Source organism: Typopeltis vanoorti, chromosome 5 (genome assembly GCF_054136105.1).
Source record: "Typopeltis vanoorti isolate ZY-2024b chromosome 5, IOZ_Tvanoo_1.0, whole genome shotgun sequence".
Classification (NCBI taxonomy): Eukaryota; Metazoa; Arthropoda; class Arachnida; order Uropygi; family Thelyphonidae; genus Typopeltis; species Typopeltis vanoorti.
Window position 1 is genome coordinate 75,989,557 of NC_143553.1, and position 14,984 is coordinate 76,004,540.

At 38.3% G+C, this 14,984-nt stretch overlaps 1 protein-coding gene across 4 annotated transcripts in view; it reads right to left on the bottom strand.

The window, feature by feature from the left end:
• LOC150106550 (mannan-binding lectin serine protease 1-like) overlaps positions 1-14,984 on the bottom strand; it is a 202,399-nt gene that overhangs the window by 58,341 nt on the left and 129,074 nt on the right. For all 4 annotated transcript variants that reach the window (XM_090392524.1, XM_090392523.1, XM_090392525.1 and 1 more), the window contains one exon: positions 7,248-7,431. In XM_090392524.1, the coding sequence (XP_090248650.1) occupies positions 7,248-7,431 (184 nt within the window). The remainder of the gene's footprint in view (positions 1-7,247; positions 7,432-14,984) is intronic.

Below are 14,984 nucleotides of genomic sequence, written 5' to 3' on the forward strand. Positions count from 1 at the left end.
CAGGCAGCACTAGATGAATAATGGTAATAATCAGTTGCACAGAGAGTATAAAGAGCAGGCTAGGAGAATGACTCAGTTGGTAAGGACAACAAAAAGTGCAGTATGAACAGAAATTAGCAAATTAGGCCAAGAAAACCCCACAATGAGTCTCTGACTCCATTGAGGTCAGAGGTTAATAATAACAACAAAAAAGGCTCTCAGGGGTTTTTTCAATACATGGTGAGTAGAAAGAAGAATGATTATGGTAAGATGATGTTAATGGATAAAAGTGGAAAATTGGTAACTACTGCAGAGGACATGGTAGAGGCATTCAGTGAGCAGTTCATCAGGGTGTTTCATTCTCAGTGTGAAATCTGAAGCTCAAGTTAAAGAATGAAATGAAAGAAGAGTTAATGGTAAGCAAGCAAGAGGTATATGAGGAGTTAAGTAACTAGATGTTAATAAGACAATAGGACTTGATGATATATCACCTCTGAAGCCCATGTAGCTCGGTCAGTACAGACGTAGCCCTTTGGTTGGAAAGACCTGGGTTCAATTTTCGTCTACAATGTGAGGACTTTATTATTATTATTATTATCTAGGCCTCCATGGAGTCAAAAGACTCATCGTGAGAGGTCGTTTTTAGGAAATACAGTCTATCATACCACTCCTTGAACACATTCACCGTCCCCACTCCAACCACTCTCTCTCAGGCAATGCATACCAAGTTTCAACCACCCTCCATGCAAAGAAACCACTCTTCACCCTCTTGCGCACAGCCTCCTCTCGTAACTTCCAGGGATGGCCCCTTATCATCGCTCCTTCCTGCCGTTCCACCAAGTGAAAGAACTCTCCAATGTCTACCCTGTAACTCCTCTCAACAGTTTAAAAGTCTCAATCATATCACCTCTCCTTCTTCTATCCACCAAACTCTGCAGTGCACATTCCCTCAGTGAATCCTCATAACTCATACTGTACAGTTCTGAAACAATCTTTGTTATCTGCCTCTGTACCCTTTCCACAGTCAATTTATCCCCTTCAAATCCTGGGGACCAAATCTGAGAACAATAGTCTAAGTGTGGTCTGATTAGGGCCTTATACAATGGAATGATAACTCTTTTATCTCTGCAGGTCAGCATCCTTCTCAGTATTGCAGCAATCCTCTGAGTTACCTTCACCACCTTTGCAATATGCTCCCTGAATTTCAGTTTTCAATCAATCATCACCTCCAGATCTCTTGTCTCCATTACCTCCTCCAATCGAGTACGCATCTTCCCATCGATGGATCCCAAACCTCAAGACTTTACATTTTGCTGTATTGAACTGACAATTCAAAAAAATGGCAGTATATGCCTTTCCCCTCATCAACTGCTCTCGTCACTTTATTATAAAAAACAATCATATTACTAAAGAAAAAGTGCTCCTCAACAAATCCATGTTGATTCTCACAGATAAACATTACCCTCATCTACCCAGTGCTGTATGTAGTCCCTCACTAATTTCTCCAAGAGCTTAACAACTACTGATGACACACAAACAGGCCTATAATTAGACACTTCCAGTCTGCTACCACCCTTATGCAGTGGCACTATCTTACCTTCCTTCCATTCCCTGAGTACCTTTCCTTCAGCCAGACTTTTATTGAAAAGCCAGGTCAACGAATCTGTCAGTTCTTTAGCATATTCTCTCAAAACCCGTGGCGAAATACCATCCGGTCCAACAGCTTTATTGGTATCCAGAGTACTCAGTATTTGGAATACACTCTCCTCTTGCACCTTTAAACCCTGATCCTGCCCTATACCTCTAGTATTAAAACCTCCTCTAGGATGAAACACTCCAATAAAGTGCTCATTGAACAACTCCACTATGTCCTCTGCATCAGTCACTCTATTTCCATTTTTATCCTGCAATGTCATTCTTCCACAATTATTTCTCTGCCGACTGGCCACATAGCTAAAAAATTCCCTAGGATTTTCTTTGGATCTTAGTGCCAATCTCTTCTCATATTCCAGTTTTGCCTTCCTCACCATTCTGGTCACTTTCCTGGACTGCATCTTATATTCTTCGTGTATCTGTCCTCCACCCCTCTCCTTGTATATCTTCCATAATCTCTTTTTCAACTGCAGTTCCTGTTTGATATCGTTTGTCATCCACTTTACACCAAATTGTGTCTGCTTCTTCACCCTTGGAATACAGCTTACTATTGCTGCTAACAAATATTCTTTCACAATTTCCCAAGCACTAATGATATCCTGGCCTTCCAATTCTGCCCTCCATGGAACTTCCTCTAGTTGATACCAAAGACTACTATAATCGCCCACCTTATAATTCCACATACATTCTCTTTTAATTTGATACACCTGCATGTCTGTTCATCTTCCAAGTCAAAACCACATGGTCACTCTCTCTCTCTAACTGGTGGGAGAAATGTCATCTCACTTATTATCAGCTCTTCTGATGCTATGACCAAATCCCAAACTCTTGAACCTCTTGTTCCCTCCATCATATGCTGCCAAAGACATTTGTCCCTCAAGAATTCCAGAAATTCTATCCCCTTCTTACTAGCATTTTCCTCTTCCCAGCTTATACTGCTGTAGTTAAAATCTCCCATAACTATCATTCTTCTTGCACTTGCCAAGCTCAACTGCCTAAACATCTCCTGGTCCCAACCTTTGTGCTCCCTGGTTTTTATAGCAACACCCCAATAAATATCCTGTCTTGGCCACTTCTACCTCACACCATATGCTTTCAAAACCATTCATGTCACTGCCTTCCAAAGCCTCCATTCTAGTCATCACTTATCATAAGCAGTACTCCACCACCACATTTTCCTTTCCTATCCTGCCGAAAAATGCTGTACCTTCCACTTCAATTCTGGTTATTATATCATCCTCCGTCCACCATGTCTCGGAGATCCCAATAATCTTTGGCCAGGTTGATGCTATCAGCGCCACCAATTCATTTCCTTTATTTTGGATACTCCTGGCATTAGTATAGAGCATAAAAATGTCACTGATTCTATACCTATCACTGTCTCCTCTTGCCCTCCCCCCTGGGCTCAATGTTTCCTGACATCGTCCCCCCTTCCCCCAAGCACCCATTCTCATAAGAGGCCATCCCTGCTACCATCCACTCTGGGAATTCTAGTTTCCCTGCCTTGAAACACACTGACTCATTCAGAAAACAACAATCTTTCCAGATGCCTTCATCCTAATGCAAGCAGTCTCTAGCATACAGTTCCCTTCTGTCTTCAAAAACCCTTCAAGCATCCATTTATTCCAACACTCTCACACATTCTGGCTATTATGTGATTCAGTATTGCTGCTCTTCTGCTCATCTCATCACTATCATACCTGGGCAACACACACACACACACACACACACACACACACACACACACACACACACACACACACACACACACACACACACACACACAATCTTCCCTCTCTGCGTTTTCTTTTGCACAACTTCAAGCAAGAATCTCAGATCTCTCACCGCCCGATTTACACTGCCTCTCAAGTCATTTGTGCCCACCATCACAATCATCTCATCCATCCTTTCACCTCTCTTAATTGCCATAGCCACATTCTCTATTGTTCCTCCAGGCAAACACTCCTCACACATCTTATCTTGCACATCACGGATCATTGGGTCACCATATTACACCTCTCACCATTCCCTCTCTTCTACTGTTTCCATTCTCTCCTCTTCTATCATTCCCAAAATGCTCTCTTCTCCTACCCTTCCCAAAACTCTCCCTCTCTCCTACTCTGATTCGCTTTGCATTTATCTCTTCCATTCTCCTCATCTCATCTTTCATACTTCTGATCTCATTCACAAGACATTCCACCTCCTCTTTCAGCCCATCTATCTCCCTCTGCAAGTCAGTTATTCTAAATCGAAATTCACTCTCCCAAAAAAAACCCATCTCCAAAACTTTCACAGTCACTCATGCCTTCCACACCATCGACTATTATTTTCTCATTCATATTTTTTTCTTCATTTTCTCTACTATTACACTACTCGTCTTCCGATATTCATTTCCCGTTCCTGGAGCAACTAGGTCAGTTATTGATATATCTATTTCATTTATTTCCTCCCATTGCCTGCATTTCGCATGCACACACACACACACACACTCCCGCTCTCTCACCAGCAACATATCCAACTCCTGAGACGCATACATGCTGCAAGTACTGCATGCTACAAAGCCCTTATTATATTACTTATAATGGAGTTCTTAAATGGTGGAGGACTTGGCGACACTCCATTTGCGACTGCAGCTGAATCTACCATCATTCCTTACTGCCGAGGAACTATTAAAGTAATTGTTTACTAAAGTAATTATATATAAAGGCTAAATAAACACTGTATTATATATATATAAATGCTAAATGTATATATACATACATATATAAATGCTATATTCATCTATACCAAATAGTGAATAATTTATTTTTTCTTCGTCTGCCAATACTCCCGACTGTGACCACGCGTTCTCGGTAACTCAAAAATAACACAATATGTAAACAAAACTCTAAAGCAGAACCTCTAAGCAACACTTGTATTACTGAGGAAAAAAAATGGAGCACAATTCGCAAAGGAATTCACACTATACACCTTTTAAAAAAAAACTTTTTTTTAACAACAGCTCAAATCCACTGCCACGTGCTTTTTATCTAGTCTCTTTCGATTAAAGGTGAAGGTTTTTTTTTTTTTTTTCCCAGTAATTCAGGTTTTTCATCACTCAAAACAGGCAAACCAGTCTGGCTAAAGTCATAAAAAATACTATGGCAAGGAAGGCAGTGGGAAAACACCTCACTAATAATCATCTACCTAGTATGGTAGCATCTAGCTACCCTCACAAGCCGTATGGTTGAAGGAATGGGATACATCACCAGGTGTCTTAAGGGTATATTCCAAGTAAATAGTATTAGACTTGGCATATCTGTTTAACAAGAGTTTTGCAACAGCACAAGTTCCAAAGGGGTGAAAGGAAGGTAAAACTGTTCCACTTCACAATGGTGGTGATGAGGCCAAGGCTACAAATTATAAGCCAATCTGTATATCTGGAGTTATAGTTAAGATATTGAAGAAGTTGATGAGAAATAGGATACAAAAGTGGGTTGATAACAGTGGTATTCTTTGTGCTTATCAGCATAGGTTTGTTAAGTGGGGGTTGTGCTTTACCAACTTGCTTATGTATTATAACAAGTTGAAAAATGTATTGGACAAGGGATTTGCATATACCGTGGTATATTTAAATTTTGCAAAGGCTTTTAATAGAATGCCACACCATATTCTCATTTAAATGATCAGTACAGTAATGAGGGTATGAAGCACCTATAGCAAGTTTCTAACTTGTGCCCCCTAACCCAAAAATGACAAAAATTTAAATGTAACAAGTTAAATTTTACTAAATTCAGTATGTTAAATACTTACTATTAACCCCATCAAAATGAGTTGCAGTGTGTGTTGCAGAATTTGTGTGTCTAAAGTGGCATATTGCCGAAATTTAAAAATATAATATAAAATTTTATTTTATAATTTGGTTGGCTAGCCTGGTTGGCCGAGTGGTTAGCATATCCACTCTCCAGCCAAAAGGCTGTGGGTTAGAATCCCACCATGGGCATGGATGTTTGTGATTGTCTGTGAAAATACTAGTGGTGGTGGTAGACAGTAGATGGCGCTGGTGTAGATGATGACAGAGACGGAGAGATGTTGAGTAGGTGCCCCTCCCTCAATGAGTCTTAGGACTCCCTGGAGGTGTCGCATAATAATAATAATAAAAAATAGTGGACTTTTATATCTATTTATTTATTTTTATTTTTTACATTTTTTATGTTTTGCTCCCCAAACCTAGTTGCACCCATGGCAGGTGCCTCTTTCACAATGCCCTCGTTACAGCACTGTGAAAGATAGTGGATGATAGATTAGTGAGTTAGGCAAATGGATCTCAGATAAACATCAGCTACTTGTGTACAGGAGTGCAGTATCCCAGAAGAGTAAATTAACTAGTGGTATGTCACAGATATCTGTCTTGGGACTATTGTTATTTAATTTGTATATTAATGATACTGGGATGGGTTTAAGTGGCGATATACAACTGTTTGCAGTGTGGACAAAATTGGGGAGAGCGATGAGGAATCAATCACAATATGAGGATTCAATCAAACAATGTGGAACTTTCAGTTCAATGTCACATAGCGTAAGGTTTTGAAATTGGGTAGGCAACAGTGATAGGCAAAGTATATACTTTGTGGAGAAATTTTGGAGGAAGTTGAGAAGACAAGAGACCTTGGAGTAGTAGCAGACAAGGATCTGAAATTCAGAAGTCACATTGCACAAGTTGTGAAGTCATCACATCAGATTATAGCAATGATGCAGAGGACCTTAATGTGCAGAAATAAAGAGGCTCTGGTTTCATCCTATAAGGCCTTGATCAGGCATTGTATGGATTATTGTGCCCAGATTTTGTCCCTTGGTTTTCATGGTAATGAGGATATATATTGGAAAAGGTCCAGGAGAAAACTGACTAAGGTGATAACTGTCTTTGGGATGTGGATATGAAGACATATTGGAGGAATGCAGTTTTCAAAGCCTTGTGAATAGGAGGAAGAGAGAGATTACAAATAAGACATTTAAGTTGGTAAAGGATTAATGTGGAAGATTTTTTTCAGAGAATGGGGGGGGGGGGTGTAGAACAAGGGGACATTCCTGGAACAGGTTCTTGCATGGAGCATGGTTCATGGTTGGTGAGTACAATGCATCACCTGACACTGTGGTGAGTGCAGATACATTGAATGAGTTAAGGCACAGTTTGATATGTTTTATGTGTAACAGTGTCTCCCTTCCACAATGAGTCTTTTGAGTCCATGGAGGTCTTGTGTTAATGATGATATAGTACGGCCACAGTTTGTGTAGATCTCTGCTGGGCGACTTGCCAAGAATGGTCAATTCATGCTTAAGGGGAGAAAGAAATGAAGGACGTACGAATTGGTCACCCAACACGCGAAATCACGTGCTTTATAGGTAAAATTTTCCAACTGTTATACAAGCAACATAGTTAACTACAATGATCATAAAAGAGAAGTTAATTTTCTGACATGTAATAATAAACAACTTATCCCACAATACGGACTGATTACCCTATTATCGGAATGGATTCTCCTCCTGTTCACATGCAGAAGTGTCGAAGGGTCTCCAATCTGTGGGCGTACTATAATAATAATAATAATAATAATGAAAAATGCAGCAAAACTCACCATCTTATTTTAGCATTGAGACTTTTTGATGCACATTGCAAGATATATGTGCCACCAGGAGGGACTATGGCATCTTGTGGTACTTCACTAAAAGCAAGCCTAGATATAGGAAGCTGATTGTGAAGATCTGTAGATGACTGTGGAGATACAGAAGTTGCAAACTCTGGAAACTTATCAGCAGCACCTAATACAACCATACAAAAGTAAACCGCGTACCAACTAATTTTAAAAATTTTAAGATTAATAAAGTTCTATAAATGAATTTTTTGTTTCAGCAAAATATTTTAATATTGTGGAATTGCTGTCATTGGTTGAGATTTATTTAGATAGGTTTCTATTTATTCTAAATGGATGTGATAAATAAAGAGCAAGACATTATTATGAATGTTTGCTGCTAAAACCATTTTATCCTGATTGACTATGATCTTATTATGTTCCTTTCAGATTAAAAAAAAAATATATAAAATTAGACATCATATAATTTTTTTAATCTGAAAGAAAATTATTATTATTATTATTATTCAGGCCTCCATAGAGTCAAAAGACTCATCACAGGAGGTCCCTCCTAGGAAACACAAAGTCTATCATACCACTCCTTAAACTCATTGGCCGTTCTCACTCTCATCACTCTATCAGGCAATGCATTCCATGGTTCAACCACCCTCCATGTAAAGAAACCACTCCTCACCCTCTTGCTCACAGTTTCCTTTCGTAACTTCCAGGGATGCCCCCCTCGTCATCACTCCTTCCGGCTGTTCAACCAAGCAAAAGAACTCCCCAGTGTCAACCCTGCAACCACCTCTCAACAGTTTAAAAGTCTCAATCATATCACCTCTCCTTCTTCTATCCACCAAACTCTGCAGTCCACATTCCCTCAGCAATCCTCATAACTAACACTGTACAGTCCTGAAACTATCTTTGTTATCTGCCTTTGTTAATTTGAAGGGGATAAATTTCCACAGTTAATTTATCCCCTTCAAATCCTGGGTACCAAATCTGAGAACAATAGAAAAAGTGTGGTCTGATCAGAGTCTTATACAATGCAATGATAACTCTTTTATCTCTGCAGGTCAGTGTCCCTCTCATTATTGCAACAATCCTCTGTGTTACCTTCACCACCTTTGCAATATGTCCCTTAAATTTCAGGTTTCTATCAATCATCAACCCCCAGATCTCTTCTCTCCCCCTACTTCCCCCAATATAGCTCCTCCAATAGAGTATGCAGCATCCCATCAATGTGTCGCAAACCTCAAGACCTTACATTTTGCTGCATTAAACTGACACCCCCCATTCATTTGCCCATCTGTCTAGCTTATTCAAATCCTCTTGCAGGACTATCACACCTGCACTATTATTAATAACAATTCCCAGCTTCGCATCATCCACAAACAACTGAATATCCTGCTGCAATCCACTGACAATGTCATTGATATAAAGGTTAAACAATATAGGTCTCAGTACTGAGCCCTGTGGGACCCCAATTGTAACCATCTGCCTCCTTGAAACTGTCCCCACCATACACAACTCTCTGATACCTATCGGACAGCCAATCCTGAATCCAGTTGACCAATCTGACATCCAGACCCATGTGCTGCAACTTAAATATCAGCTTATCATATGGCAACCTGTCAAATGCCTTTGCAAAATCCAAAAAAATGGCAGTGTATGCCTTTCCCTCATCAACTGCTCTTGTCACTTTATTATAAAAGGCAATCATATTACTTAAGAAAGAGCATCCCTTAACGAATCCATGTTGATTCTCACTAATAACATTATCCTCATCTGCTCAACGCTGTATATAGTCCCTCACTAATTTCTCCAAAACCTTAACAACAGTGTCTCCAAATATATAGTCTGTATATAGTCCCTCACTAATTTCTCCAAAACCTTACTGATGACACACAAACTGGCCTATAATTAGACACTTCCAGTCTGCTACCACCCTTGTGCAAATATCTTACCTTCCTTCCATTCCCTGGGGCACCTTTCCCGTAGCCAGACTTTCATTGAAAAGCCCAGGTCAAAGGAGCTGTCAGTTCTTTAGTACATTCTCTCAAAACTCGTGATGAAATACCATCCAGTCCCATAGCTTTACTGACATCCAGAGTACTCAGTATTTGGAACACACTCTCCTCCTGCACCTCTAAACCTCGAACCTGCCCAATCCCTCAGTATTAAAATTTACTCCTCCAAAATGAAATACTCCAATAAAGTGTTCATTGACCAATTCCACTATGTCCTCTGTATCAGTCACTCTATTCCCATTTTTATCCCACAATGTCATTCTTCCACAGTAATTTCTCCTCCTACTGGCCACATAGCTAAAACATTTCCTAGGATTTTCTTTGGATCTTAGGGCCAATTTCTTCTCATATTCCAGTTTTGCCTTCCTTACCATACTAGTCACTCTCCTGGCCTGTGTCTTATATTTTTCATGCATCTTTTCTTCACCTGTCTCCTTATATCTCTTCCATAGCCTCTTTTTCTCTTGCAGTTCCTGTTTGATATTGTTTGTCATCCACTTTACACCAAATTGTGCCCTCTTCTTCAATCATGGAATGCAGCTTACTATAGCTGCTAACAAATATTCCTTCACAATTTCCCAAGTACTAATGATATTCCATCCTTCCAATTCCTCTCTCCATGAAACTTCCCTTTAAACTTATATGAAATTAGACATTAATATTTAGCTAAATTGGTGATTATTTTGTATAATATTTTCAGCTAAAATAACCTTAAGTTATATGGCTGTATAAGACATTTAGTCTAATAAGCAAATGGAATGAGATGAGAAATAAGAAGGTACTTCCATAAAATTGTATGCATATACTGTGGTCACTGTGGAAGATTCACACAGGTGAATCACACAATACTGATTTCATATTCCCTTAAACTCATCTGCTGACACTATACTTTCTCTCAGGCATTCCATTTACTCATCACTCACCATGAGAAAAATGAGGTCGTTTCATCTGTATTAATCACATTGTTAGTCAATTTCTAGGGGTGATGATCCTTTGTTATTTCCATTCCTACTGACCACCTTCTTTGAAAATCCTCTCCTACTTCTAATTCATCCCATCATTTTTTATCCCTGTTCAACAAAACTTGGCACTAGCAATTTTTGGAGTCAACATAAAATAGTACTGATATTAACTTTGTTTCTATCATCTCTCCTTCCCCTCAGAAACAAGGAACCAAATCTCAGTACTGCAGAAATCCATTGCCTAATCCTCAACATACTTAGATGCCTGCCTCATCAGCTTCTTTTAGTCAATTTTCATAAATATAATATACATTCTGTAAACTTTTCATTTCAAAATGCATAATGTTACATTTGGCAAATAAATTATCCATTATCATTTATTCATAGCATCACTTAAGGAATTCCTCCAAGAGAATTTTAGTAATCACCCTTTCCATCTCAGCATCATCATCATCAAGTAACTAATAATAAATAACTGATCCATCCCCAGTACTGCCTAATATGCCCCCCCCTCCCCCAGTCATCTACATCAGGGGTCGGCAACGTTTTCAAACTCGCAGGCCACAACTTTTATTTTTAATAATTGGGCCACAAACGTTTAATTAAGTGAAAATAGTGAGTGAAAAAAATACTTAATTATCAATTTTTATTATATCAATCGTAAAAAACACAGAAAACACGGTTGACTCGTGCCAAGTTGCACAGTGATATCACAAAGTATAGATATAAAATTATTTTTAATTTGTTTTCACATTATAAAATGCATGATTTAAATAATTCAACATATGAGCCACATGCCATCTAAGTATGGTCAACCTTTTATGGGTCGCCAAAAATGCACGTTTGGGCTGCATGCAGCCCACGGGCCGTCAGTTGCCAACCCCTGATCTACATTGTGTTTTTGATGTTCAAACTCTTCTTGAGGAAGGTAGTCAAGCAGTTCAAAGTTCAAGGTCTCCTTGAACTTTGAACCTGATGAGTTCTTGAACACACTAACTCTTATTTACAGAATGGCTATCATTTCTCTCCTCATTCTTATTCACTGTACATAACCACTGGGAACCTATTCCATTCCTTAACTTTCTCCAAGCAAAAAATTTTCCTCCATGTTCTTGATAGACATACTTTTATACAATTTCCAGTAGTTACCCCATGTTCTCTTCCCTTCTGTCATGTATTAAAAAATGTACAATTAAAAACAGTGGAGAATCAATTATTTCTTAATGCTATAATTTTCTATGAGCAATTTTCTTCCAAATTGGCCTGTTATTTGTAAGGTCTTTCATTTGATAAACTCTCACTTTTCTATCAGATTAACCCAAAAAACAGATTCTTGAATATTCTGATGTGGTTTTTCATAGACGAGAGATGAGGAGAACAAGAAGGGCCATCCCATTAATCTGCATTTTTGCAGATTAATGGGATGGCCCTTACTCAGGATTTTTGCATGGAGAGTGTGAAGGATTATAATGGTGCCTGAAAGAGTGATGAGTGTGGAAATGGTGAATACATTTAAGGTATGGTATGATGAGCTGTGTGTGAACTTCCCACAAGGAGTCTTTTCATTTCATGGAGTCTGATGATGATAATAACAGTGATAATAATAATACTAATTAATAACAATAATAATATTCAGATCCATAGTTTTTAATAGCATTTCATACTGAAGTTTCATGGGGAAAAAAATCAATAAAACTACACAGAACAAGAATTCTAGTTTTTAATTAAATTAACTTGAACTTTGACCCTGATGAGTCCTTGAACACACTAACTCTTATTTACAGAATGGGTATCATTTCTCTCCTCATTCTTATTCACTGAACATAACCACCTATGGGAACCTATTCCACTCTACACTTCTACATTAACACTTCTAACTTCTGCTACACTAATCTATTCCACTTCTACAGAAAATAGTGGGAGATCAGGGTAGAACAAGAGGTCATCCCTGGAAACTGTATAAAGAGGGTATGAGAGTAGGGGAGTGAGAAGCAGGTTTTTTTCATGCAGAGTTGTGAATGATTGGAATTCCTTGCCTGAGAGTGTGGTGTCTGCAGAGAATTTGAGTGTGTTTAAAGCACAATATGATGAGCTGTGTGTATGATAAAAGGACCTCCTAGATGAGTCTTTGACTCCATGGGGTCTTGGGTAATGGTAATAATAATAATAATAACTAAAGAAACAAATACATCTGTTTAATTTTGTCTTCTCTGCAAATATCTAAATTCTATAGATGATGTCTTAAAACAAGACTATTTAGGCTGAAGCAACTGGTGCTATAAACAAACTGAAGTGTAGCATGAAGTCAATAAAACTTCCATTTTTTTATTGATTCCATCACTTCCTTTTCTCCTATATGGATGCATTACATAGATAACATATTTATGATTATTATTAGATTGGCTTTTCCAGGAAATTCAAGGACTTATCAAGGGACGGGGTCCTTTTTAGATTACACAATGCCTAAATACTTATTCTCTCCTTGAACACATTCACTGAAGTTGTGTTCAAGTGGAATGAGTTCAAGTGGAAGTATGTTCAAGTGGAATGAGTTGCCAATTCCATTGGAAACTCATTCCACTTGCCCACCACATACCATGAGAAGAACTTTGGCGTTACATATTTTCTAACCACACTTTTGCAGAGCATTCAAAGATAACTCTATTTCTTCCCCTTAAATGCAAAATTCCCTTGTATTCATACTGTCAGACCCCCCTTACCAATTTGCATGTTTTAATGATATTGCCCTCTTTTCATTTATTTTTCAAATTTTTAAGACCAATCTCAGTCTGTCAGTCTAAATGTTTTCTTCAATAATATAGTTATGTGAAGTGATGTCAACCAGTTTAGCAATGCAGCCTCTAAACTTTAATCTGAACATCATCATGTCCCTAGCTATAGCTTAAAAGACCCCTATTAACAGATTTTCATTAATATAATACTCAGCTTGCAGTGTCCTGAATGCAAATGTTAAAAATGCATATCTATGCATTTGCAACATTGAATGGATGCTCATTATCATGTGTTCATTGAACAGTCATTTCAAGTCAGCCTGCAATGATGTATATCATCTTCCAGACCATCCCCAGCTTCATTAATATACAAGTTAAACCCCAGTGGCACACCACTCGTCACCCATTTCTTACACTCCATCTTGCATCATGATCATACTTGTCTATCTACCACTCTCCTATTCATGTTCCAAGCAGCTTATTTTACATAGTACTCTTTGCGTTTATAAATTTTTTTTTTTACATATATGTATCAACCACACTTGAGAAGTCACAAAACCTATGCCATAATAGTACCATGTACAGTCAAGTAAGAGGAAGGAATGAGAGTCTTTTAATGTGTTTCTTGAAGAAATGGGATTGCATTCATTGGAAACAGTGTGTGTGTGTGTGGAAGACCATTTTCAAAGAACAGAGGTACTTGGAATGGTTCAGGAGTTGGTTTCATAAATTTACAGCTAAGTATAGATATTGACCAACAGTTGCAAATGATTTATGACTGGAGGAACATTAGAAATTGCAGTGGCTAGTTTGGTGGAGCAGCATTTAAATACCTGTACAAAGACTGCAGAAACAAAGCATTTATGAAAAAGTGATTGGAGGGAGTGCATATATGAGAGATGGGTTATTTATTAAGTGAACTGTCCTCTTCTCAGCAGCAATGAGCATTATTTGGGAAGTTTTGGGTATTCCATCCCATGCATGAGAACAATATTATAAGGTCAGGTGGATTTGGAATAAATTTATAAAGTCATGCAGGCAAAAATTTTTTGGAGACTGGCTACAGATCTAATATGTCTATGCCAGGATGGGCTCATTGAAAAAATTAAATTTAAGAAGAGAAAATTGGTCTTGACACTGGTGACTGGAATGTTATCAAAAGTATGAGGGGAGGAGTTTGATGTAAGATCTTCTAAGAAATAAGGCAGGACTGTGTTTTGTTAGCATTGAAATTCACTAGATTATCTTTGCCATTGGAGAACGATGAGGAGATCAGTGTTTAAGGTATTATTTGTGGGTATTAAAAGGTATTATAATTAAAGGTTGACTCATTTGAGCACTACAAGGTGAATGTGTACCATACTATCGTCAACAAAACTATGAAAAGGATTTAAAGTTAAGAGAGAAGGTCATTGATGTATAGAAGGAAGAATAGGGGGAAAAGCACAGAGCCCTGGGTACTTAAGCAGTGATACAGAAATCTGATGAGAAGAAACTATCCACCTTGACATTCAGTGGTTGTTCAATGAATGCCAGGGAGGAAGTCAGTAAGCCAATTATAAGAAAAGTAGATGCCTGTGTTAGATCAATGAAATGCCTTGGAAATATTAAAAATGATGACAAGTTTCTGCAAACTTTTCCATGATTTATGTCCAAAAGTGACTAGGAGATCTGCTGCAGAATGAGTGGTAGAAACCACGTTGGTAATCACTAATTAATTAGCAGGCTGCCAGGTAGTGAAAGTTTGCTCTTAATGACCTTTTCCACTAATTTTAAGAGTAATAAAATGAGGGAATAGTTTGACGGCTGATTTTTATCTCCCTTCTTTAGGGATAGGGTGGATAAAGGCTTGCTTCCATGCTGTTGAGCAGTGCAGATGAGAATAACAGCTTGCATATGCAACACAGAATTGAGTGTTGATTCTAGAGTACAAGTTTTTTTAGCACAACTGGGAAGATGCCATCTAGACCAGGGAACTTTATAGTATCAAGACTATTGAGGATTTTCTGATGTCCTTCT